General features: G+C 49.1%; 1 protein-coding gene across 3 annotated transcripts in view; it reads left to right on the plus strand.

Moving 5' to 3' along the window:
* ttll4 (tubulin tyrosine ligase-like family, member 4) overlaps positions 1-23396 on the plus strand; it is a 132925-nt gene that overhangs the window by 96089 nt on the left and 13440 nt on the right. For all 3 annotated transcript variants that reach the window (XM_084314543.1, XM_084314544.1, XM_084314545.1), the window contains 3 exons: positions 5178-5274; positions 6353-6563; positions 11035-11102. In XM_084314543.1, the coding sequence (XP_084170669.1) occupies positions 5178-5274; positions 6353-6563; positions 11035-11102 (376 nt within the window). The remainder of the gene's footprint in view (positions 1-5177; positions 5275-6352; positions 6564-11034; positions 11103-23396) is intronic.

Consider the following 23396-nt stretch of genomic DNA (forward strand, 5'->3'; position numbering starts at 1 on the left):
CGTTACGGGAATACCTTTCTCCAGTTACCGGGAATGCTTTACAGATATCTCTCTCTCTCTCTCTCTCTCTCTCTCTCTCTCTCTCTCTCTCTCTCTCTCTCTCTCTCTCTCTCTATCTCTATCATTCTCTCTCTCTCTATCTCTATCATTCTCTATCATTCTGTATGTGTCTCTCTCTATCACTCTCTCTATCACTCTCTCTCTCTATCATTCTCTCTCTATCATTCTGTCTCTCTCTCTCTATCTATATATCTCTCTTTCTCTATCATTCTGTGTGTGTGTCTCCCCCCCCCCATTCTCTCTCTCTCTCTCTCTCTCTCTCTCTCTCTCTCTCTCTCTCTCTCTCTCTCTCTCTCTCTCTCTCTCTCTCTCTCAATTAAATTAAATTCAAATGGCTTTATTGGCATGGCGTACTTCTGTATTCTCTCTCTCTCTCTCTCTCTCTCTCTCTCTCTCTCTCTCTCTCTCTCTCTCTCTCTCTCTCTCTCTCTCTCTCTCTCTCTCTCTCTCTCTCTCTCTCTCTGTCTGTCTACCAGTCGCAGACTGTGTGGGCTGACTGTCACTCAAAGTGCTTATGGGCGGAGCCAGGCCATAACAGCTTGAAATCCTGAGGCTGAAAAATTATAGTTTTGAGTACTTGATTAGAAATATAAAACAATGCATTTTTTGGAGAAAAAAACCTTACAGATGTCTTCAATAGACTCACAGGAATTGTTTAAAGTTGCCCAAATAGTGCTAGGAATAGCAACGCATGTCCCCTTTAAGTACGAAAATAGAACACTTTCTAAGAATTGTTGATAAATGAGGGCCCAGGGCTTTACAACTTAACACTTTGATTGCCTAAGGTTAAATTCATGATATACCATCCGTTGCCAGCTCTATTTAACATGGAGAAGTTCCCCTTCTTTGCAGGGCTATAACTTTTTAAATTCTATTGCTAGATTGCCATTATTAGGGCCCATTCAAGGTCCTATATGTATTGTTCATGGTGTAGCAACGTTAAACTTTTTCATTCACATATTCATACTAAAATATGGTCTAAAGTATAAGTATGTTTTCATCTCTTTCTGCAGCTTTCTCCAGAACGTGATTTATAGCCCCAAATGCATTATATTGATGATGAAATACAGTTTGGTAGGAATCTGTGCAAGATCAAAAATTTCAATTGGACGTACTTCTAGAATTTACTACACGTCATCTGATGTTGACCGGATGGGCGAGGGGGCGTTTATAATTCCGTGGGCAACGTTATACCATTCATCTAATGTGGGTCATATTATGTTCATCATAGCAGTTAGTAAAGAACACGTTAGAATATAACGCTAAAACTCACCCCAGTCTCCTCGGGCCGTTGGGCGATCAGCGTGGAGTAGACAGTTTTCAATTATGGGATGTCGAAATACCGGATCTATTTCCAGGTTGTATAATAGTATATACGTCCAAATCATGTTGTTTTTTCGAGTTATTTCCGCCGATCGATGTTCACTGTGTGAAGACTGAGTCTCTCTAACATTAGCGAGTGCCCGCACCACATATGGAGTGAGTCCTGCCGGGTTAAAGGTTGACATCCGGTTTTTCGATCTGCCGATCGGCCACCAGATGGTGCTCTTGAACCGCTAGAGGATTGAGAGGAGATCAGAACTGTGTGTGAAGGCTGCAGAGGGGAAATATGATTCCGATCACAGATTTTTGAAATATTGATATCAAAGACGAGTTCCGGCGTCCTCGGCAACTTGAGCATGGCGGGGAATGACGAGTTCCAGCGTTTTTTCGGCAGTTAAAGTGTTGAATACAATTAAATGGGATATAAACTAAATTAAATATAGCACAATAGAATATACCCGTTTATGTTCCGCCCATATTACCTCATTTAAATACGCGCCAATTGCACCGGCTGACGGAGCGCTTAATTTGTATTTTGTGTATTCCTCATTTCTGTCTTATTTGTCCACTTCCTGATATCTGCCAACAGCCTGTCAGGAGTGCACACTGCTCCGCGAGCCAAATGCACAGGGGAAAACTCCACACATAATGGCCGTGTCTGCTGATCCGCGCCATGTCCTTTAGTGCAGTGTTTCTCAACTGGTGGGTCGCAACCCAAAAGTGGGTCGTGGGGCCATTTTGAGTGGGTCGCGGATGTGTGTGTAAAAAAAATTATATTTTTTTCCCCCCCACTACCTATCTTTGTGAAAGTGGCTTCTCAGCTCTGGTCCAGCTGAAGACAAAGCAGAGGAACAGATTGGACATTGAGCATGACCTCAGAGTTGCTTTGTCTACCATCACCCCAGACTTTGAGACTCTTGTCAGGAGCAAACAACATCCCCAGTTATCCCATTAGTTCCCTGGGATGCAGTGGAGGCTGCTGACCAAATTTTTAGGTGAAGCACAAATTATTATATTATATTATATATTAAATTATATTTGTTAAACATCCCCAACGCTGCAACACCCCCATTCCTCCCAGGTGTCAGGCTCCTAATTCGCTTCCATTCATTTTGGGGACCATGTTTAAATATCATACTTCTGAAGTATAAACAAACTATACTGCTGTGACGATTTCAATAAAACAGACCATTCTGAGTCAATGGTATGCAAAACTGTACATTGGAATATATGTATTTACCACCTTCCTCTCCACGAGGCCACAGATGGGTTTTATGTAACACAAGGACAATGAATGAATGAATGAATGAATGAATGAATGAATGAATGAATGAAAACTTTATTTAACAGATTGCAGAATGGGTACAATACAGTACGGCTCAATACATAATTGTTAAGGGGATGCAGACCAGAGAAAGACTTTCGTCTTGTTTACATCAGGGTCCCCCATTTTCAATTCATCATAACATGACATACAGATAGACAGTACTGCTACATCTATATATGACATACAGAGATATAGACAGTACTGCTACATCCAGACATTTATGACATACCAGATCTACAAATATATATTACTGTTTAAGAGTACAACGCCTGTCATATAGACCTATAGCGTTGGAAACTCTGATTAAGGAGAGGAGAGGAGAGAGGCGGAGCGGCGGAGCTTTACAGTAACGTTACACAAACTGACATTTTAAAGCCAAGACACTTACCCATAAAGACGGTATCTCGATCGATCTCATCTTTTGTTGAATAGTGCAGCTTCTCCATGTGACGAGTCCCACTCGAGCCGCGTGCATTAATCCCATGGAAAATGTAAACAATAGCCATGTGCATCGCAAGCCAGCTTGTTGCATCAAATTGATGTTTGGCTTTTGTCTCCCGAGTGAAGTTAGAACTACACTACTGTTACGGACACGTATTGTTCTCTAAACAATTTGGCTGGCTAACGTTAGCTCACGTTAGCGTCCAGGCTAAGCAAGCTTTCGTTTTACAAACACTACAACTTACTTTTTTCTGATCCAGATGCATAAGTCTACTTCTTCATGTTGCTCAGTTGCTGGTTTATACTTCGGTCCTAATGTTGGCGCAAAGTTTAATTTAGCCTACTGTGTTGTTACAGCTGTACAGCTTACTAAACTACTGCTCTTTCAATGCTGCCTTGCGCACAGTCAAAACAGTCCAGCTGCAGGTCCGTAGGTTAGGTTTAGCTGGGGCCAATCTCAAGTTTCTTTATTAGTTGTCATACAGAAGTACAGAATACTTTTATACAAAATGCTTCTTTCCGTTACATTTTGTATAAAAGTATTCTGTACTTCTGTATGACAACTAATAAAGAAACTTGAGATTGGCCCCAGCTAAACCTAACCTACGGACCTGCAGCTGGACTGTTTTGACTGTGCAATGCAGCAATCTCTGATTGGATTTTCAAGGCTGTCAATCATTCAACCTCCGTGTATTGGATTGCAAGGCTGTAAATCATTCAATCCCCCATTCAATGGCAAGAGTTTAAATGCACAGACCGTGCTTAGATGACGTTAATAGCCTATTTTGATTGGCTATTATTTATTATTTATTTAATCCCCCATCTGCACGAATATTTACTGCAGTCATTACTGCAGTGCAGGCCTGCTCAGAGCTGTACATTTTGGCCATTTAAAAAAAAAATCACTGGCATTTTTTTACAGAGGAAAACATTTCTAATAAAAGAATTATAATAATAATAATTCAAAGAAAAAATATATATATATGTAAATTAATAATAATTATGAATTATGAGTGAATTTGTGTTTCACGTGTTGTCATAGAGAAACCTCCACTGCTGGGATGTTAAGCTAAGAAGTCTGCTAAGAAGGATATATTATTTATTATTATTATTATTTTATTTCATTGTGTTTTTAGCCCTAGTTGCACTTTTGTTACAACCCCAGTTATCTCTTTAGTTCCCCCAAACTTACTGTAGGTCTGTTATGTTAAGCTAAGAAGTCTGCTAAGAAGCATAATTATTTATTATTATTATTATTATTTTATTTCATTGGGTTTTTAGCCCTAGTTGCACTTTTGTTGCAACCCCAGTTATCTCATTAGTTCCCCCAAACTTAGGTCTGTTATGTTAAGCTAAGAAGTCTGCTAAGAAGCATATTATTTATTATTATTTTATTTCATTTGGTTTTTAGCCCTAGTTGCACTTTTGTTGCACTTGTTTGTGTTTATTTCATGTTTTTAACAGTGCATGAAAGATTGTGTATTACTGCAACAAATTCTTTTTGAAATAAATCATAGTGGTTCAAAAATTTGGGTCGCGACTTAATGACTAAGGAAAATGGGGTCCCGAGGCTAGACCAGTTGAGAACCACTGCTTTAGTGGATAGCTCGCAAAGACGGAGCAGAATCCGAGTGCAAACCCTGCGCAGGTAAGGGTGCAATTAGCACCGCACAATCCATTCTTTGTGGATCCCGCCCTTTGTGTTAACTGAGAAATCAGCTAGTATCCAGAATCGTAATGTTGTTGTAAATGTAAAATAATCACATCTAGTATATATGCCATCATAAATGTTCTTTGTTCTTCATGTTAATTTCATCAGTCAATCATCATTGAAATATGAAAAGTGAAATATAGGCCAATATCAGGTACCAATAGAAGCCTGGTATTAAGTTATTATATACCTTTCTCTTACTCTGTCTTTCTGTTTGTGGTTTAATCCCCCCCCCCCCTCTCTTTATCATATTGGTGACATGGTATATTGTGGTATTATTGTGGTTTTATGTTATATTGTGTGTTGTGTTTCCAGTCTGAGTGGAGGCCTCAGGGACAAGAGCAGAGCTGACATCTCTACTGATGAGAAGGTCAAACGGGCCTTCTACCTCACACAGCGCTTCGCTGACCAGGTACACACACGCACACACACACACACACACACGCACGCACGCACACACACACACACACACACACACACACACATACACCTACACACACACACACACCTACACACACCTACACACACCTACACACACACACACACACACACACACACACACACACACACACACACACACACACACACACACACAAAACACTGTTTTTGAAATGTGATGTGAACCTTCACATAGACCAGCTCTGAAGACAGCTTGAATCTATGTAACCACATCTCAATCATTACACCCCTAATCGGGAGGTGTAGTCTGACGTCATTTTTTGTTTCCCGCACGGTCCACCCGTATAGGGATTTATCATTGGGAAAATGTATTATCAGCTATTGTAAGAATTGTGCCTCATGAACATTGGCAAGCTTTCCATTTTTGCACAAAATGAGTTCCCTTCTATCACTAACATTATTGTTTAACCATTTTTGGTTGAAATAAAGTTAGTTATAAGGTTTTTAATTTGTCGTTAAAAAAGAACTACACTTACCAGTAGAATGCCTGTCGTTCAGTGCTGTCGGCTGTCGCCTAATACACGGCGCGGCCATTGACAGTTGCGCTGATACCAAGCTAACGAACGTTAAAGTTAACATTACCCATAGCTAACGTTACCTAGCTAAACGTACTAGACGTTAGCAATGTCTGCTGTCGTGTCCATAAGTTCCCTGGCAGCATACTTTGCTAAACCCAGGAGTCTGTGGTGACGTCAGTCAGCAGCGCCAACGGGAAGTGTAGTTCCTCAGTGAACGAAAACATAAATAATATTTTGCTACTTTTACGATTAATTGTGATATTTTTCATGCTGAGCTATAGATTGGGGATGAATACACACAGAAAGGTACACCATGCCAATGTTCATGCTTTATTTGTTTTAAACGGGACGATTTAGAAATGGGTCCATTGGAAATACATGGCAATTTCAAGGAGGGTGGACCACGCGGGAAACACCAATGACGTAGCCACTACACCTCCCTATATAATACAGACAAACACACACACGGCTACCATTATGACTAAGTCCCCCTTGTCCTGTCCTGTCCTGTAGGACTTCTACGCCACCTTGCTGGACGTGCTGACCCCAGAAGACGTGCGTGTCCTGGCAGAGGGAGAGGATGAGCTGAGTCGTAAAGGAGAGTTTGAGAGAGTCTTCCCCTCCTCCTCCTCCTCTCGCTACCTGCGCTTCTTTGAGTGTCCGCGGTACCTCAACATGCTGCTGGACCAATGGGAGCAGAGACACTGGCAGGACCGGTCGAAAGGTGGGTGTAGGCGCTAGCTTGCACAACAATCTAACTATCGATCAAACCTGGTCAAATGTAAAATGTTTTAACTGTAATGATTTGATTGAATTAAAAATGTATATGAATTGATAAATATTCAGCTGACTTGCTCCCCAACACTGCTAGTCTCGCTGCACATCTGCTTCTCTGTCTCTCCTCTCTGTCTCTCCTCTCTGCCTCTCCTCTCCCTCTCCTCTCTGCCTCTCCTCTCTCCCTCTCCTCTCTGTCTCTCCTCTCTGCCTCTCCTCTCCCTCTCCTCTCTGCCTCTCCTCTCCCTCTCCTCTCTGCCTCTCCTCTCTCCCTCTCCTCTCTGTCTCTCCTCTCTGCCTCTCCTCTCCCTCTCCTCTCTGTCTCTCCTCTCTGCCTCTCCTCTCTCCCTCTCCTCTCTGTCTCTCCTCTCTGCCTCTCCTCTCCCTCTCCTCTCTCCCTCTCCTCTCTGCCTCTCCTCTCTCCCTCTCCTCTCTGTCTCTCCTCTCTGCCTCTCCTCTCCCTCTCCTCTCTGTCTCTCCTCTCTGCCTCTCCTCTCCCTCTCCTCTCTGCCTCTCCTCTCTGCCTCTCCTCTCCCTCTCCTCTCTGTCTCTCCTCTCTGCCTCTCCTCTCTGCCTCTCCTCTCTGTCTCTCCTCTCTGCCTCTCCTCTCTGTCTCTCCTCTCTGCCTCTCCTCTCTGCCTCTCCTCTCTGCCTCTCCTCTCTGCCTCTCCTCCTCTCCTCTCTGCCTCTCCTCTCTGTCTCTCCTCTCTGCCTCTCCTCTCTGTCTCTCCTCCTCTCCTCTCTGTCTCTCCTCCTCTCTGCCTCCTCTCTGCATCTCCTCTCTGTCTCTCATCTCTGTCTCTCCTCTCTGCCTCTTCTCTCTGCCTCTCATCTCTGCCTCTCCTCTCTGTCTCTCCTCTCTGCCTCTCCTCTCTGCCTCTCCTCTCTGTCTCTCCTCTGTCTCTCCTCCCTGTCTCTCCTCTCTGTCTCTCCCCTCTGTCTCTCCTCTGTCTCTCCTCTGTCTCTCCTCCCTGTCTCCCCTCTCTGTCTCTCCTCTCTGCTTCTTCTGTCTCTCCTCTCTGCCTCTCCTCCCTGTCTCTCCTCTCTGTCTCTCCTCTCTGTCTCTTCTGTCTTTCCTCTCGTCTCTCCTCTCTGCCTCTCCTCTCTGCCTCTCCTCTCTGCCTCTCCTCTCTGCCTCTCCTCCCTGTCTCTCCTCTCTGTCTCTCCTCTCTGCCTCTTCTGTCTTTCCTCTCGTCTCTCCTCTCTGCCTCTCCTCTCTGCCTCTCCTCTCTGTCTCTCCTCTCTGCCTCTCCTCTCTGTCTCTCCTCTCTGTCTCTCCTCTCTGTCTCTCCTCTCTGTCTCTCCTCTCTGCCTCTCCTCTCTGTCTCTCCTCTCTGTCTCTCCTCTCTGCCTCTCCTCTCTGTCTCTCCTCTCTGCCTCTCCTCTCTGCCTCTCCTCTCTGTCTCTCCTCCTCTCCTCTCTTGTCTCTCCTCTCTGCCTCTCCTCTCTGCATCTCCTCTCTGCCTCTCATCTCTGTCTCTCCTCCTCTCTTGTCTCTCCTCTCTGCCTCTCCTCTCTGTCTCTCCTCCTCTCCTCTCTTGTCTCTCCTCTCTGCCTCTCCTCTCTGCATCTCCTCTCTGTCTCTCATCTCTGTCTCTCCTCTCTGCCTCTCCTCTCTGCCTCTCATCTCTGCCTCTCCCCTCTGTCTCTCCTCTGTCTCTCCTCTCTGTCTCTCCTCTCTGCCTCTCCTCTCTGCCTCTCATCTCTGCCTCCTCTGCCTCTCCTCTGCCTCTCCTCTCTGTCTCTCCTCTCTGCCTCTCCTCTCTGTCTCTCCTCTCTGCCTCTCCCCTCTGTCTCTCCTCTCTGTCTCTCCTCTCTGCCTCCTCTGCCTCTCCCCTCTGTCTCTCCTCTGTCTCTCCTCTCTGTCTCTCCTCTCTGCCTCTTCTGTCTCTCCTCTCTGCCTCTCCTCCCTGCCTCTTCTGTCTCTCCTCTCTGCCTCTTCTGTCTCTCCTCTCTGCCTTTCCCCTCTGTCTCTCCTCTCTGCCTCCTCTGCCTCTCCTCTCTGTCTCTCCTCTCTGTCTCTCCCCTCTGTCTCTCCTCTCTGTCTCTCCCCTCTGTCTCTCCTCTCTGCCTCCTCTGCCTCTCCCCTCTGTCTCTCCTCTGTCTCTCCTATCTGTCTCTCCTCTCTGCCTCTTCTGTCTCTCCTCTCTGCCTCTCCTCCCTGCCTCTTCTGTCTCTCCTCTGCCTTTCCCCTCTGTCTCTCCTCTCTGCCTCTCCTCTCTGTCTCTCCCCTCTGTCTCTCCTCTCTGCCTCCTCTGCCTCTCCTCTCTGTCTCTCCTCTCTGTCTCTCCCCTCTGTCTCTCCTCTCTGTCTCTCCTCTCTGTCTCTCCCCTCTGTCTCTCCTCTCTGTCTCTCCTCTCTGTCTCTCCTCTCTGTCTCTCCCCTCTGTCTCTCCTCTCTGTCTCTCCTCTCTGTCTCTCCTCTCTGCCTCTTCTGTCTCTCCTCTCTGCCTCTTCTGTCTCTCCTCTCTGTCTCTCCTCTCTGCCTCCTCTGTCTCTCCTCTCTGCCTCCTCTGTCTCTCCTCTCTGCCTCCTCTGTCTCTCCTCTCTGTCTCTCCTCTCTGCCTCCTCTGTCTCTCCTCTCTGCCTCCTCTGTCTCTCCTCTCTGTCTCTCCTCTCTGCCTCCTCTGTCTCTCCTCTCTGCCTCCTCTGTCTCTCCTCTCTGCCTCCTCTGTCTCTCCTCTCTGTCTCTCCTCTCTGCCTCTTCTGTCTCTCCTCTCTGTCTCTCCTCTCTGCCTCTTCTGTCTCTCCTCTCTGTCTCTCCTCTCTGCCTCCTCTGTCTCTCCTCTCTGCCTCCTCTGTCTCTCCTCTCTGTCTCTCCTCTCTGCCTCCTCTGTCTCTCCTCTCTGCCTCTCCTCTCTGCCTCCTCTGTCTCTCCTCTCTGCCTCCTCTGTCTCTCCTCTCTGCCTCCTCTGTCTCTCCTCTCTGTCTCCTCTCTGTCTCTCCTCTCTGCCTCTTCTGTCTCTCCTCTCTGCCTCTCCCCTCTGTCTCTCCTCTCTGCCTCCTCTGTCTCTCCTCTCTGTCTCTCCTCTCTGCCTCTTCTGTCTCTCCTCTCTGTCTCTCCTCTCTGTCTCCTCTCTGTCTCTCCTCTCTGCCTCCTCTGTCTCTCCTCTCTGTCTCTCCTCTCTGTCTCTCCTCTCTGCCTCTTCTGTCTCTCCTCTCTGCCTCTCCCCTCTGTCTCTCCTCTCTGTCTCTCCTCTCTGCCTCTACTGTCTCTCCTCTCTGTCTCTCCTCTCTGTCTCTCCTCTCTGCCTCCTCTGTCTCTCCTCTCTGCCTCTCCTCTCTGTCTCTCCTCTCTGCCTCTTCTGTCTCTCCTCTCTGTCTCTCCTCTCTGCCTCTTCTGTCTCTCCTCTCTGTCTCTCCTCTCTGCCTCTTCTGTCTCTCCTCTCTGCCTCTCCCCTCTGTCTCTCCTCTCTGCCTCCTCTGTCTCTCCTCTCTGTCTCTCCTCTCTGCCTCTACTGTCTCTCCTCTCTGTCTCTCCTCTCTGTCTCTCCTCTCTGCCTCCTCTGTCTCTCCTCTCTGCCTCTCCTCTCTGTCTCTCCTCTCTGCCTCTTCTGTCTCTCCTCTCTGTCTCTCCTCTCTGCCTCTTCTGTCTCTCCTCTCTGCCTCTCCTCTCTGCCTCTCCTCTCTGCCTCTCCTCTCTGTCTCTCCTCTCTGTCTCCTCTCTGTCTCTCCTCTCTGCCTCCTCTGTCTCTCCTCTCTGTCTCCTCTCTGTCTCTCCTCTCTGCCTCTTCTGTCTCTCCTCTCTGTCTCTCCTCTCTGCCTCCTCTGTCTCTCCTCTCTGTCTCTTCTCTGTCTCTCATCTCTGCCTCTTCTGTCTCTCCTCTCTGCCTCTTCTGTCTCTCCTCTCTGTCTCTCCTCTCTGCCTCCTCTGTCTCCTCTTCTGTCTCTCCTCTCTGCCTCTTCTGTCTCTCCTCTCTGTCTCTCCTCTCTGCCTCTCCTCTCTGTCTCTCCTCTCTGCCTCTTCTGTCTCTCCTCTCTGTCTCTCCTCTCTGCCTCTTCTGTCTCTCCTCTCTGTCTCTCCTCTCTGCCTCCTCTGTCTCTCCTCTCTGTCTCTCCTCTCTGCCTCCTCTGTCTCTCCTCTCTGTCTCTCCTCTCTGCCTCTTCTGTCTCTCCTCTCTGCCTCTCCTCTCTGTCTCTCCTCTTTGCCTCTTCTGTCTCTCCTCTCTGTCTCTCCTCTCTGCCTCTTCTGTCTCTCCTCTCTGTCTCTCCTCTCTGCCTCGCTGCTTGATGAAGACAGCAGGGGAGGGTATTGTGGACTGGGGCTGAGTTCATCCAATCTGATCAAATCATATGGGCACAAAACTCAGTACAGGAGCTACAATATATCCACCTATACCAATAAAAGGATGTCTCTCTCCTTTATTTCTCTTTCTCTTTCTCTCCTTCTCTTTCTCTCTCTCTCTTTCTCTCTCTCTCTAGGTATCAATCTGTTGAGGTCTCTCTGTCAGAGAAAGGTCCACCTGGGAACCACTGATCCCACCCACATAGTAAGTTCAAGTTCAAGTTCAAGTTCTTTAATAGTTGTCATACAGAAGTACAGAATACTTTCATACAAAATGCTTCTTACTGTTACGCTCCAGAGACTGTGCTAGACAAGATAGTATCAAATAACATAATATAGCATGTAATTTAGAAGAAGAAAAATGAGGTCACAGTGTTCGGTATAGACATATGTACAATGTTCTGAGTTACCATATAATATACAATACTATGCAGTGTACTAATGTACAGTACTATCTAGTGCAAAGCAGAAATGGGATGAGGTACAATTTACAGTAAGGTGTACGAGTTGTAGTGCAATCCTTCATCAATAAATATAAAGTGTGGGGAGTGGGTGCTACAGTGTGTTTGTTTAAAGTGGGTGTGTGCTATAAAGTGTGTGGAGTGGGTGCTACAGTGTGTTTGTTTAAAGTGAGTGTGTGCGTGTGGATGTGTGTGCTATGTGCGTTTGGTGGTTGTTGTTGTGTAGTGTTCATTCATTGTTCGTTTAGCAGCCTGATGGCCTGGGGATAGAAGCTTCTTCTGAGTCTTTCTGTGCTCGCCTTGAGACTCCGGTATCGCTTGCCTGACCGCAGCAGTTCAAAGAGGCAGTTGTTCGGGTGACTGGAGTCTTTAATGATTCTCTTAGCCTTGCCCTTGCAACGCTTGTTGTAAATGTTCTGGAGGGTGGGGAGCCCCCCTCCAATTGTGCGTTCGGCTGAACGTGTCACTCTTTGTAGTCTGCTTCGGTCTTGTGCAGTGCTATTCCCAAACCAGGAGGTGATGTTGCCGGTCAAGATGCTCTCTATTGTACATGAGTAGAAGTTCTTAAGGATCTTCTGACTGACTTGGAACTTCCTTAGGCGCCTGAGGAAGTAGAGGCGTTGTCGTGCCTTCTTCACAACACTGTCAATGTGTGTGGTCCATGTCAAGTCCTCGGATATGTAGGCTCCGAGGTACTTAAAGCTGTTGACTCTCTCAACCGGTGCCCCGTCGATGCTGAGGGGGCTGTAGTCCTTGACCCCCGACCTCCTGAAGTCCACAATCATCTCCTTTGTTTTGCTGACGTTCAGGGAGAGGCTGTTTTCCTGGCACCATCCCGCCAGGACCTTGACCTCTTCCAGGTAGGCCCTCTCGTCGTTGGCAGAGATCAGGCCCACCACCACTGTGTCGTCAGCAAATTTGATGATTGTATTGCTACTCCGCTGAGCCACACAGTCGTGTGTGTACAGGGAGTAGAGGAGGGGACTCAGAACACAGCCCTGGGGGGCCCCTATGTTGAGGGTGATGGATGAGGAGGTGCAGTTGCCTGCTCTCACCACCTGGGGTCTGCCAGTCAGGAAGTCCAAGACCCACTGGCAGAGGTCATAGCCCAAGCCCAGGTCCCTGAGCTTGGCTATGAGTATGGAGGGGACTATGGTATTGAATGCCGAGCTGTAGTCGATGAATAGCATTCTCACATAGTTCCCCTGCCTCTTGTCCAGGTGTGATGCTGCTGTGTGCAGCACATGGGCTATGGCGTCCTCCGTGGACCTGTTGGGGCGGTATGCAAATTGCAGGGGGTCCATGTTGATGGGGAGGGAGGAGCAGATGTAGCCCTTTACTAGCTTCTCAAAGCACTTCATGGCTATGGAGGTGAGCGCTACAGGGCGGTAGTCGTTGAGGCAAGCAGGCTTGGATTTTTTGGGTACAGGGATAATAGTGGACTTCTTCAGGCAGGTGGGGATGACAGCCTGTTCTAAGGACAGGTTAAATATGTCAGTGAATACTGGGGCCAGTTGGTCGGCACAGACTTTTAGGACGCGGCCGGGGATGCCGTCCGGACCTGCTGCCTTCCTGATATTCACTTTTTTAAAGGTCCGCCTCACCTCATGCTCTGTTACCCTGAACACTGCGCCTCCATCAGCAGCCGACCCCCCCCCCCCCATTGCCGTGGCTTGTGAGCTGGTGTTGTTATTACCAGCATCAAACCTCGCATAGAAGGTATTGAGGTCATTTGCTAAGGAGATGTCACTGTTCAGTTTGAGGGAGGCGCCTTTGTAGTCTGTCATCGTTTTGAGCCCCTGCCACATAGCTCTAGAGTCAGCTTGTTCAAACTGGAGTTCAATTTTATCCCTGTAGCGCCGTTTGGCCTCTGACACTGTCCTCCTTACGTTGTATCGCGCCACCTTGTGGTCATTCATGTTGCCTGCCACTAGGCCGTCGTTGTATGCTTTGGTGCGCTCTCTCAGAGCTTCACGGACGGATTTGTCTACCCAGGGTTTTTGATTTGGGTAAACTCTCATTTTGGTAGTGGGGATTGTTTCTTCCACCCTAGTACAAACATAGTCCAGCACTGTCTCCGTGTAGACATTAATGTTATCTGTGTCGCGGAACACATTCCAGTCTGTGCAGTGAAACACAGACCGGAGCGTCTCCTCTGACGTCAAATCCCATTTCTGCACCTCTCGCGAGACTACAGGAGTACTTTTAATTCTCTGTTTGTACTTTGGTGAAAGAAAGATTGACGCGTGATCTGATTTACCAAAGCCACTATCAGAATGAGCCTTGTAGCCACCTTTAAATTGCGTGTAACAGTGATCTAGGATGTTACCGCCTCTGGTGTTGCAAGTCACATGCTGATAGAAGTCAGGTAATACCTTTCTCAGATTGGCGCTGTTGAAATCGCCTAGCACCAAAATGGCGGCGTTAACGTTCGTTGCTTGTATTCTATTTACCTCGTCGTGGAGTCTGGAGAGCGCGGCGTTGTTGCTGGCTTGCGGTGGAATATACACTCCGATCAGGATGATCGCCGTTAACTCCCTCGGGAGGAAGAAAGGACGACACTTGATGGTTATATATTCCAGGTCTGGGGAGCAGTGGTTGGATAATTCCTTCACGTTAGTTGGATCGCTCCAATTTTTGTTAAACATGAAGGCAATACCTCCTCCACGTTGTTTACCGGACTCTGATGTCCGATCCTTGCGATGGATAAAGAAGTGATCGGCTGGTTGAATTGCGTGGTCTGGAACCTCCGGCGTGAGCCACGTTTCAGTGAAGCAGAGAACGTTGCAGTCCCTAACGTCTCTTTGGTATTGAATCCTTGCTCGGATGTCATCCAGTTTATTGTCAATTGATTGTACATTGGCTAGCAATATACTGGGTAGTGGTGTCCTGTGCCGCCTGGTTCTCAGCCTGTTACGGACTCCAGCTCTCTTTCCTCGCCGTCTGGGTCCTCTGTTCCTGGGTTCAAGGAACAAAGGATCTGGTCCTAATCTCCGGAGAATTTCTTCAGGCCATTGTTGCGGTTCGGAAAGTGACATCACTGGCTAATCTTTAAAGGGAAATTCCACCACAAAGCAATATTAAACTCTGTTACCACATTGAGTCACAACTGATTAATTCTCTCTGTGGCCAAATTGATCTCTGCTCAGAAACACCGGCAGTGTGAGGTGCTAATTTGCCAGAGATGTCTAACTATAAAGGAAGGAATCGCTGCACGTCTATGTGTGTGTCTGACTGTCCTTTGCCTATCTCAAACCGTTCATCCGACCGACTTCACGCTTGCTGGGTGTAGCGCTGAGGACCCAGGGGAGTACACTGTTGAGTGTGATCAGATGAACAATTATTGAAAACGCTGCAAGCAGCCATAACAGGAGCCAAGCAATCGGTCCAGATTCGGCTCAAACAAGGGACTAAACACGTTTCGCAATTATGCGAAATTACGCCCTACCCACAGCTGTAAAGGAATGTGAATCATTAAACACCTTCAAAACCACTCTCAATGAGCACCTACAGGAGACTGCAATTCTAAACTGGCCCCTGTAAATATCCAAACCCAACCCCCTCCAATGTACAGTTCCCCCCCCCCCCCCCCCCCCCCACCACACCTACCCGACCTCCTCCAATATACAGTTTCTTCCCCCTCAAATGTATATACTCTCCTTTTAGACTCTTTTTGTACTCATAAACAGTACTGTATATTTGTAGATCTGGTATGTCATAAATGTCTAGATGTAACAGTACTGTCTATCTGTATGTCATGTATGTCATATATGTTATGATGAATTGAAAATGGGGGACCCTGATGTAAACAAGACGAAAGTCTTTCTCTGGTCTGCATCCCCTTAACAATTGTGTGTATTGAGCTGTACTGTATTGTACCCATTCTGCAATCTGTTAATAAAATTTTCAATCAATCAAACCCTCCTTCAAAACCGCTCTCAAAGAGCACCTACGGGTGGCGGCAATTAGAAACTGGCCCCTGTAAATGTCCAAATCCTCCCCCCACCACCAATGTACAGTTTCTTCCCCTTCGGATGTATATATTTTTTATGATCTTTTTACTACACAGTTCTGTATATCTGTATGTCTTGTATGTCATAAATGTCCTGATGAATTGAAAATGGGGGACCCCGATGTAAACAAGACAAAAGTCCTTTTCTGGTCTGCATCCTCTTAGCAGTTGTTTTGTATTGAGCCGTACTGTATTGTACCCATTCTGTAATCTGTTAATAACGTTTTCAATCAATCAATCAATCAATCAATCAATCAATCAATCAATCAATCAGTCCGTTGTGCCATGCCGGGGGTTGGGGGGTGGGCTTATTTTCCTAATACCTGAGAGACCCAGAGTGGAATTCCCTTTCAACATGGTCAGTCATATGAATGACAGGGTTCTTGTCCACTCTACAGAACACATTATACACTTCATACTTAACTCATTGAACGCCAAAAACAAGTATTCTCGTTTTTCAAAGCCAACCGTTGGCCGCCAACCTTTTCATCACTTCTTTAGCAGTCTGTTGGTCTGAACAAGAGAAAACCCTCCCTACAGAGACACATGAAACCCAGAGGAATAAGCTCTTCTGGTCAGACAGCTCTTCTGGTCAGACAGCTCTTCTGGTCAGGCAGCTCTTCTGGTCAGGCAGCTCTTCTGGTCAGGCAGCTCTTTTGGTCAGGCAGCTCTTTTGGTCTGGCAGCTCTTCTGGTCAGGCAGCTCTTTTGGTCAGGCAGCTCTTTTGGTCTGGCAGCTCTTCAGGCAGCTCTTCAGGCAGCTCTTCTGGTCAGGCAGCTCTTCAGACAGCTCTTCAGGCAGCTCTTCTGGTCAGGCAGCTCTTCAGACAGCTCTTCAGGCAGCTCTTCAGGCAGCTCTTCTGGTCAGGCAGCTCTTCAGACAGCTCTTCTGGTCAGGCAGCTCTTCAGACAGCTCTTCAGGCAGCTCTTCAGGCAGCTCTTCTGGTCAGGCAGCTCTTCAGACAGCTCTTCTGGTCAGGCAGCTCTTCTGGTCAGGCAGCTCTTCAGACAGCTCTTCTGGTCAGGCAGCTCTTCAGGCAGCTCTTCAGACAGCTCTTCTGGTCAGGCAGCTCTTCAGGCAGCTCTTCTGGCAGCTCTTCTGGTCAGGCAGCTCTTCAGGCAGCTCTTCTGGTCAGGCAGCTCTTCAGACAGCTCTTCTGGTCAGGCAGCTCTTCAGGCAGCTCTTCTGGTCAGGCAGCTCTTCAGGCAGCTCTTCTGGTCAGGCAGCCCTTCAGACAGCTCTTCTGGTCAGGCAGCTCTTCTGGTCAGGCAGCTCTTCTGGTCAGGCAGCTCTTCAGGCAGCTCTTCTGGTCAGGCAGCTCTTCAGGCAGCTCTTCTGGTCAGGCAGCTCTTCAGGCAGCTCTTCTGGTCAGGCAGCCCTTAAGACAGCTCTTCTGGTCAGGCAGCTCTTCTGGTCAGGCAGCTCTTCAGGCAGCTCTTCTGGTCAGGCAGCTCTTCAGGCAGCTCTTCTGGTCAGGCAGCTCTTCAGACAGCTCTTCTGGTCAGGCAGTTCTTCAGGCAGCTCTTCTGGTCAGACAGCTCCTCTGGCAGCTCTTCTGGTCAGACAGCTCTTCTGGTCAGGCAGCTCTTCAGGCAGCTCTTCAGGCAGCTCTTCAGGTCAGGCAGCTCTTCTGGTCAGGCAGCTCTTCAGGCAGCCCTTCTGGTCAGGCAGCTCTTCAGGTCAGGCAGCTCCTCAGGCAGCTCTTCAGGCAGCTCTTCAGGCAGCCCTTCTGGTCAGGCAGCTCTTCTGGTCAGGCAGCTCTTCAGACAGCTCTTCTGGTCAGGCAGCTCGTCAGGCAGCTCTTCTGGTCAGGCAGCTCTTCAGACAGCTCTTCTGGTCAGGCAGCTCTTCTGGTCAGGCAGCTCCTCAGGCAGCTCTTCAGGCAGCTCCTCATGCAGCTCTTCTGGTCAGACAGCTCTTCTGGTCAGGAAAAATAAATAAATATATAGACTCCAGTCATAAATATATATGCCATAACAGTCTCACATATTCATAATGAATTATGATATTTTCAGCTCAAACAGCTCAGTCATGGCCTCAAACAACATCCTGTCTAATCTGCAGTCTGGGTTGCCTATAGCTTATTCCCAGCGGAAGAGCTCTGCCGCGGAGCGGAGCGGCAGAGCTTGTGGCATTATGTAGCCGTAATCCCCGATGTTTTTCATTCGACGCTTAGCTCAACTGGCAGCGCTGCCTTGCTGTGGATCCTGCGGTCCGTTGGTGACAAGTTCGAATCCCTTCATTCAATTTTATTTATTTATTTTTTTTAACATGCATTCTTTCGCCGGTTAAGTTTAGGCATGTTAACTTTAAGCATTGTTTCGGAGTTGGTTATGGTTAAGGTTAGGCATTGTTTCGGAGTTGGTTAAGGTTAGAAGGGTTAAGTTTAGGCGCTGTTAAGGAGCTGGTTAAGGTTAGAGTTTGTCTTAGAGAATGGCAATAGACAGCCTATTTCCGCGCTGCAGCGCGAGGCAATAGACAGCCTATTTCCGCGCTGCAGCTCTCTCGCGCTGCCGTGGTCACATGGGCGTCATGGCCAATCAGAGAAAACGCGGAAGCACGCGACGCACTCTTCCGCTGGGAATAAGCTACACGCGTCCGGGTTCCGGCCAGGCCACGGGGGCACCACAGCTACCCTTAACTCATTCAGGGCCAACAGCGCCCTCTGCTGATGGCCCTTCTGGGCCAACGCTTTATCCAATGGAGAATAGGACTTATTTGCGAGTGCTTAAAATATAATAGCAATAAATCTAAATAACACAGTGATCGTCAATGAGTTGCTTCCAGTCAACATGCACGAAACGGATAATTTTTTCATACATACATTTCCATTTTATACCGTGATGAATATCAATATATTTCTAGGGCGTTCTGTCTCATCTAAAAAAAATAAACAGCAAATCGAGCTTAAATGTATTTACTTAGAAATTGTGCCATTTGTCGCTTGATTTATGAATCGTTTTCAAATAAACGCTAGATTATCAATAGTATATGTGTCCTGTTGGAGCCTTGGCAACTCTATCAGCCTCGCCACGGGCCGGGTGTATGTCCGCCCCTGGACGAGCACTTCTGCCGCTCTGACCTTTTCGTCGGCACCAGTGATCACTTTGCTTACGTGGCCGGCCGGCCACGCAGCTCGGGGTAGTGACTGGTCTATGGTCATGACGACTGTGTCCACTTTTAAGTTGTCCCCGTCCTTGACCCGCTTCTGCCGGGCTGGAAGGGATGGTAGGGGGGTTAGGAGGAAGCGGGCCTGAGACTGCTTTGATCTGTGCTTGGCTGCGCCTCCACCTCCTCCGTCTGTTTCTCTTGTTTGCTCTGTACCCCGTCTGAGGAGGGGCCGGTTCCGGACGCCCCATCAAGGAGTCGCTTGGGGTGCTAGGTTCGAGGTCAGCTACGTCTGGAGCGCAGCTGAGGGGGGTGGAGTTCCGAACTCCCTCTTGTGCCCACGGTTCTCTCACAGGCCTCTCGCTTAATGTCAATAGCCTCTCAACGGGCTGTACGAGAGAGTGGCCGGTGTCGCTCACCTTTGTGTGTAGGCAGCGTGCAGACGTGGGTTGACTGTCAAGTCCGTAGAGGGGGCCCTGGAGCGTCCACCCCAGTCGGGTCTGAACCGCGACTGGGCATCCTTTGGGTCCGATGTGGGCCGCCTCAATTGGGAGAATGAGGTCCGCGTGGTCGGAGCCGATGAGCAGGGTCGGTGTGGCGCCGTCGATAAGCGGTATAGGTAGTTGACGTAGGTGCACATACTTAGCCATCAGCTGTGGGATGGGGTAGGTGTACTGTGATAGGCCTATGTCGTGGCTGGTGAAGACGTTGGTTATACTATACTGCTTCTCGAGCTGGTCCACCGCTGCTATCTTGAAGGAGACCTTCTCACCTTTTATGGTCTTCTGGTCCCTTCTGATGGTGCGTATTGTCATGGTACCTTTGGCACCCCGCAGGCCCAACTGGGCTGCTGCGGAAGCGAGGAGGAGAGTCTTTTCAGACCCGTCGTCCAGGACGGCGTAAGTGTCCAGGACCTTGTCCTCGTAGCTCAGGAGCACTCTGACCACTTTGATGAGCACTCGGGGGGTCCCGCTATGCTGGTCAATGTGGAGCACTCCTGTTGGTCGGTTGCTTTGAATCGTCTGGGGTGGTGCCGACTCGCGGTCGTCCGAGTAGCACCGTGACTCCCAGTGTCTGCTGTAGCAGTCGGGACACCAGGGAGCGGTCTGGTGGATCTTTGGTACTGGTACCACCGCCTCGGCCTGGTACATTACCGTGACGGGCCCACTTTGTTGTCCTGGCGGACGCTTGTTGATGTCATGCAGGACCTCCAAGTGGGTGCCGCCGCACCTGCCACACTTCTTCTTCAAGCGGCACTCAGCTGCCATATGGCTGCGCGCGCAGCGGAAGCAGCGGCGGTGGTCCTTGATCCACTGACTCACCTCGTCTGTGGTCAGCTTCCCGAAAGTGTCGCATTGATACAGCCGATGTTCCCCTTCACAGTACTGGCATTCAATCTTCCACTCCTCTTTCGTCGAGGGGGTGTTGTGGTTCTTGTGCTGCGGTACTGATTCGGCTTGGTGCATAACGGTCACCGACCGGCGGTTATCATTTAATCCCCGAGGTCCTGGTCTTGGGCTTGGTCCACTCCATACGAACGTGTCCAGTCGTAAGCTGCTGACCTCCCTGGCGAGGAACTCAGACAGGTCTAGGAGGGATGCCTCTGGGCCGTTGGGGTCACGGTGGTCTCTCTGCCGCCGAAAACGCTCTTGTCGGGCGGGAGGGAGCTTCTCTAATATTCTCTCTACATTAGAGTTAGCGTACAGTTCGTATATCCCTTTTTCCTTTTGGGACCCCAGCATCCCTACCAGGGACTGTACCTTGATAGAGAGGTCATCTAATGCTCTGTTGTCTCTGGCTGGGGGGAGACGGTCAATGTCTCTTATCTCCTGTATCACGTAGTCCCATATGCGTCCATAACGTTGGTCGAGGGCTACTAGAGCCGCGGTGTATGGGGTAGTAGAGTTGGAATATGCCAGCGCTATATTGTGCGCTCTGGGCACCTTCAGGTGCTTGAGTAGGATAGCATACTTGTACGTTTCATCCGGTACATCGGACATCATTGTCTCTAAGCACATTCGTAGCTCTGTGTACTGTGCTCTGTTCTCGTGTGTGAAGTCCGGGAACGTCGGTGTGCCAAGGTACGATGCCATGGATGGCTGGCACATCGGTGAGCGTTGGGGGAGAGGCCTCCTGGGCGAGTCTCCCCGTGCGTGTCGTCTTGGGCTGGTACTTGGTGGGTACCGAAGGTCGGGTACCCAGGTGCTGTTCCTCGGTGCTGACGGTGCGTCAAACTCACCCGTGAGTTGAGTCGGGGGTTTGTAGCGCAGTGCCTCGGGGCTGACGTCTGGGCTGTACTGGACCTCCTGGTCCAGAGTACGTTGCTGCTGGTCGGGGCTGTACTGGGCCTCCTGGTCCAGAGTACGTTGCTGCTGGTCGGGGCTGTACTGGGCCTCCTGGTCCAGAGTACGTTGCTGCTGGTCGACTTGACATTCCTCCTCTTCCTCTTCCTCTGCTAGGTCCTGGAGTCTTCTGTTCAGTCTCTCGGCGTGGTCCGGTTCTTCCCGGTTGCTGGGTCTCGTATGGACCGGCCGGGGAGGGGGTTCGGAGACGTGGACAGGATCCTCCTGTTGGCGGGGTCCTGGGTCGCTTGGTCGGGTAGGGGAATGTGTCCTAGACCCTTGTTGTGACGATCTCCGGGAGCTCCGTGCGGAGCGGGGGGGTGTCGCCATGGCCATCAATTGTTCTACCATCTTCGCCTGCTGCCGGTCGCGCTCTGCTTCGCGCCGGGCATGGGCGGCGTCGCGCTCTGCTTCGCGGTGGGCATTGGCGGCGTCGCGCTGTGCATTGGCGCTGGCATGGGCGGCGTGGAGCTGTGCATTTGCGGCGTCGCGCTGTGCGTTGGCGGCGGCGTGCTGTGCATCGGCGCGGCTTCTTTCAATGTTCTCTTCCGTCTGAAGGCGTCTGGTCTCCAGTCTTATGCGGTCGTCTTCACTCCTTTGTTGCGCCTGGAAGCGCTCTCGCTCGGTTGCAGAATGTTCGCGTTCACTGAGGGCTTGCGCTTGGAGTTGCGCGTGAAGGCGCTCTCGTTGGTCTGCAGCTCGTTCGCGCTCGGTGGAGGCTGCCAGGGTGGCGATGAGTGCCTGCGCCAGCATCTTGTCCGCTTCGCTGGGGGAAGACACAGGCGGAGGTGATCGGCTTCTGGCAGTGCTCGTTGGAGATCCGTTCTCCTGTCGCGCTCCGAGGAGATCCATCTCCTGGGTGTGCGTCTCTTCTGGTAGTGGGTCGGGTTCCGTCCCTGGAGCGCTTTCTTTATCCTGGAGCTCTCCGGGGACTGTCCCGTTGGCGTTGTCGGGGGGTAAAGTCATGTCATGTCCCTCCTGGTCCCCCCCGTGAGCTTGGTCAGTTACGTTAGAACCCACTAGGGTCTCTACTGGCGGGGTCGCCTGGTCGGTAGGGTTTGACATACTTTGACTATCCGCTTTATTTATTTTATCCGTACTTAACTTTTTTATAAAGCTAGGTAGTAGACTGTCAGCGTAGTCCTCTAGGGAAAGATGTGGCTGCTGTCTGCGCTGCGGGCGATCTAACTTAGGAGAACCGTTTGTGGAGTGTTCATCATCGGCCATGTTAATATTATATTAATATTACACTAATTACCCTCCGGCTCGAAGGACCAATTGTAACTGAGGGGTACAATTCCCTGACTGTATTAATAAGTATGGTATCATTAAACCACTACTGTCTTATGTACATTACTACTGGCCATACAGTACACAGGTATATGATATGAACACCTCCACAATGATACGGTTCCACACAAATATTGGTTAGAATAATATTTATTAGCAGCAATGATAGTATATAACAATACTTTACGTAGGGTCGCGCTTATAAGGCGAAAGAATGTGCGTGAGTAAATCAATAACGTAAGTCCATTATCATATTACGCAGGAGATAATGAATACCACCTGTATTTTAGGAATTATATCTATGGTACACTAGTAAGGCAGCGGGAGATACTGGTAGGGTCCCTCCGGTTGTAGGCCAGCAGGGGGAGGAAATGTTCGAATGCAAACTCTGGATCAACGGGGAATCAATAAGCTCCAGCTACGGGAGTCGGTACATTACTCCCTTGATCGGCAGACGAAAGCAGCAGCTGTAATCCAAGTATGCGTGCAGCATAGGTGAAAGCCGGCCAGCCTCTCCGAGAGACGGGCTCGAGTTATGTTCCTCACGGGTAAATCCCACACAGTAGTGGGGTGTAGACGATTCTCCTCCGCTCCAACATCCACAGGACCAAAGCAATAATCCAGCTGGAAAGGGCTCTGCATTCACCGGTGTAGATTCTCCGGTGCGCGGTACTTCACATTAACTAGGTCGAACTTGACGTTATTCCATTAAGCTCTGACACTTTTCCTATTCGCACGCGGTTATAAGTGCTCTATTTAGACGCACGGTTGCTCACTTCACTTGGTCGTTGACTCGTGATGAAGGCTTTAACGTTTGAGGGTAACGCGTTTCTAGGTTAACTTGACTTTAGGCTAACTGCTTTAGGCTAAGTGCTGCTGTATCCACCTGCGACGTATTTATACGTACGGTGAATAATCTAGTACCAGCCTTATTCCTGTCTCGTATTCTTGCGCAGAACCGGGCATGTCCAGGCAAGCCTTGGCGGTGACTTTGAACTAGACCTTGGGGGTATGGCAGTGGCGCCTAGTGGATCGCTATCCAATAGGAGAACGAAATATTATGGTCTGTACTAGGTAAAAGGGATATTCCGTGTATATGTACAAAGAATACACAAGGGATATCAGACGATATACAAATATTATGCAATATATATCAAGTAGTAAATATATATATTCGGTTTAATCTGATCCTTCGTAACACTAACACTTGAAGCCGCAAAGACATACCTACACTGTATGGTCTTCTCTCACATTGAATATTGCCTTCTAAACTGGTCATTTACTGG

This window comes from Notolepis coatsorum (assembly GCF_963971535.1).
Source record: "Notolepis coatsorum genome assembly, chromosome: 5".
Classification (NCBI taxonomy): Eukaryota; Metazoa; Chordata; class Actinopteri; order Aulopiformes; family Paralepididae; genus Notolepis; species Notolepis coatsorum.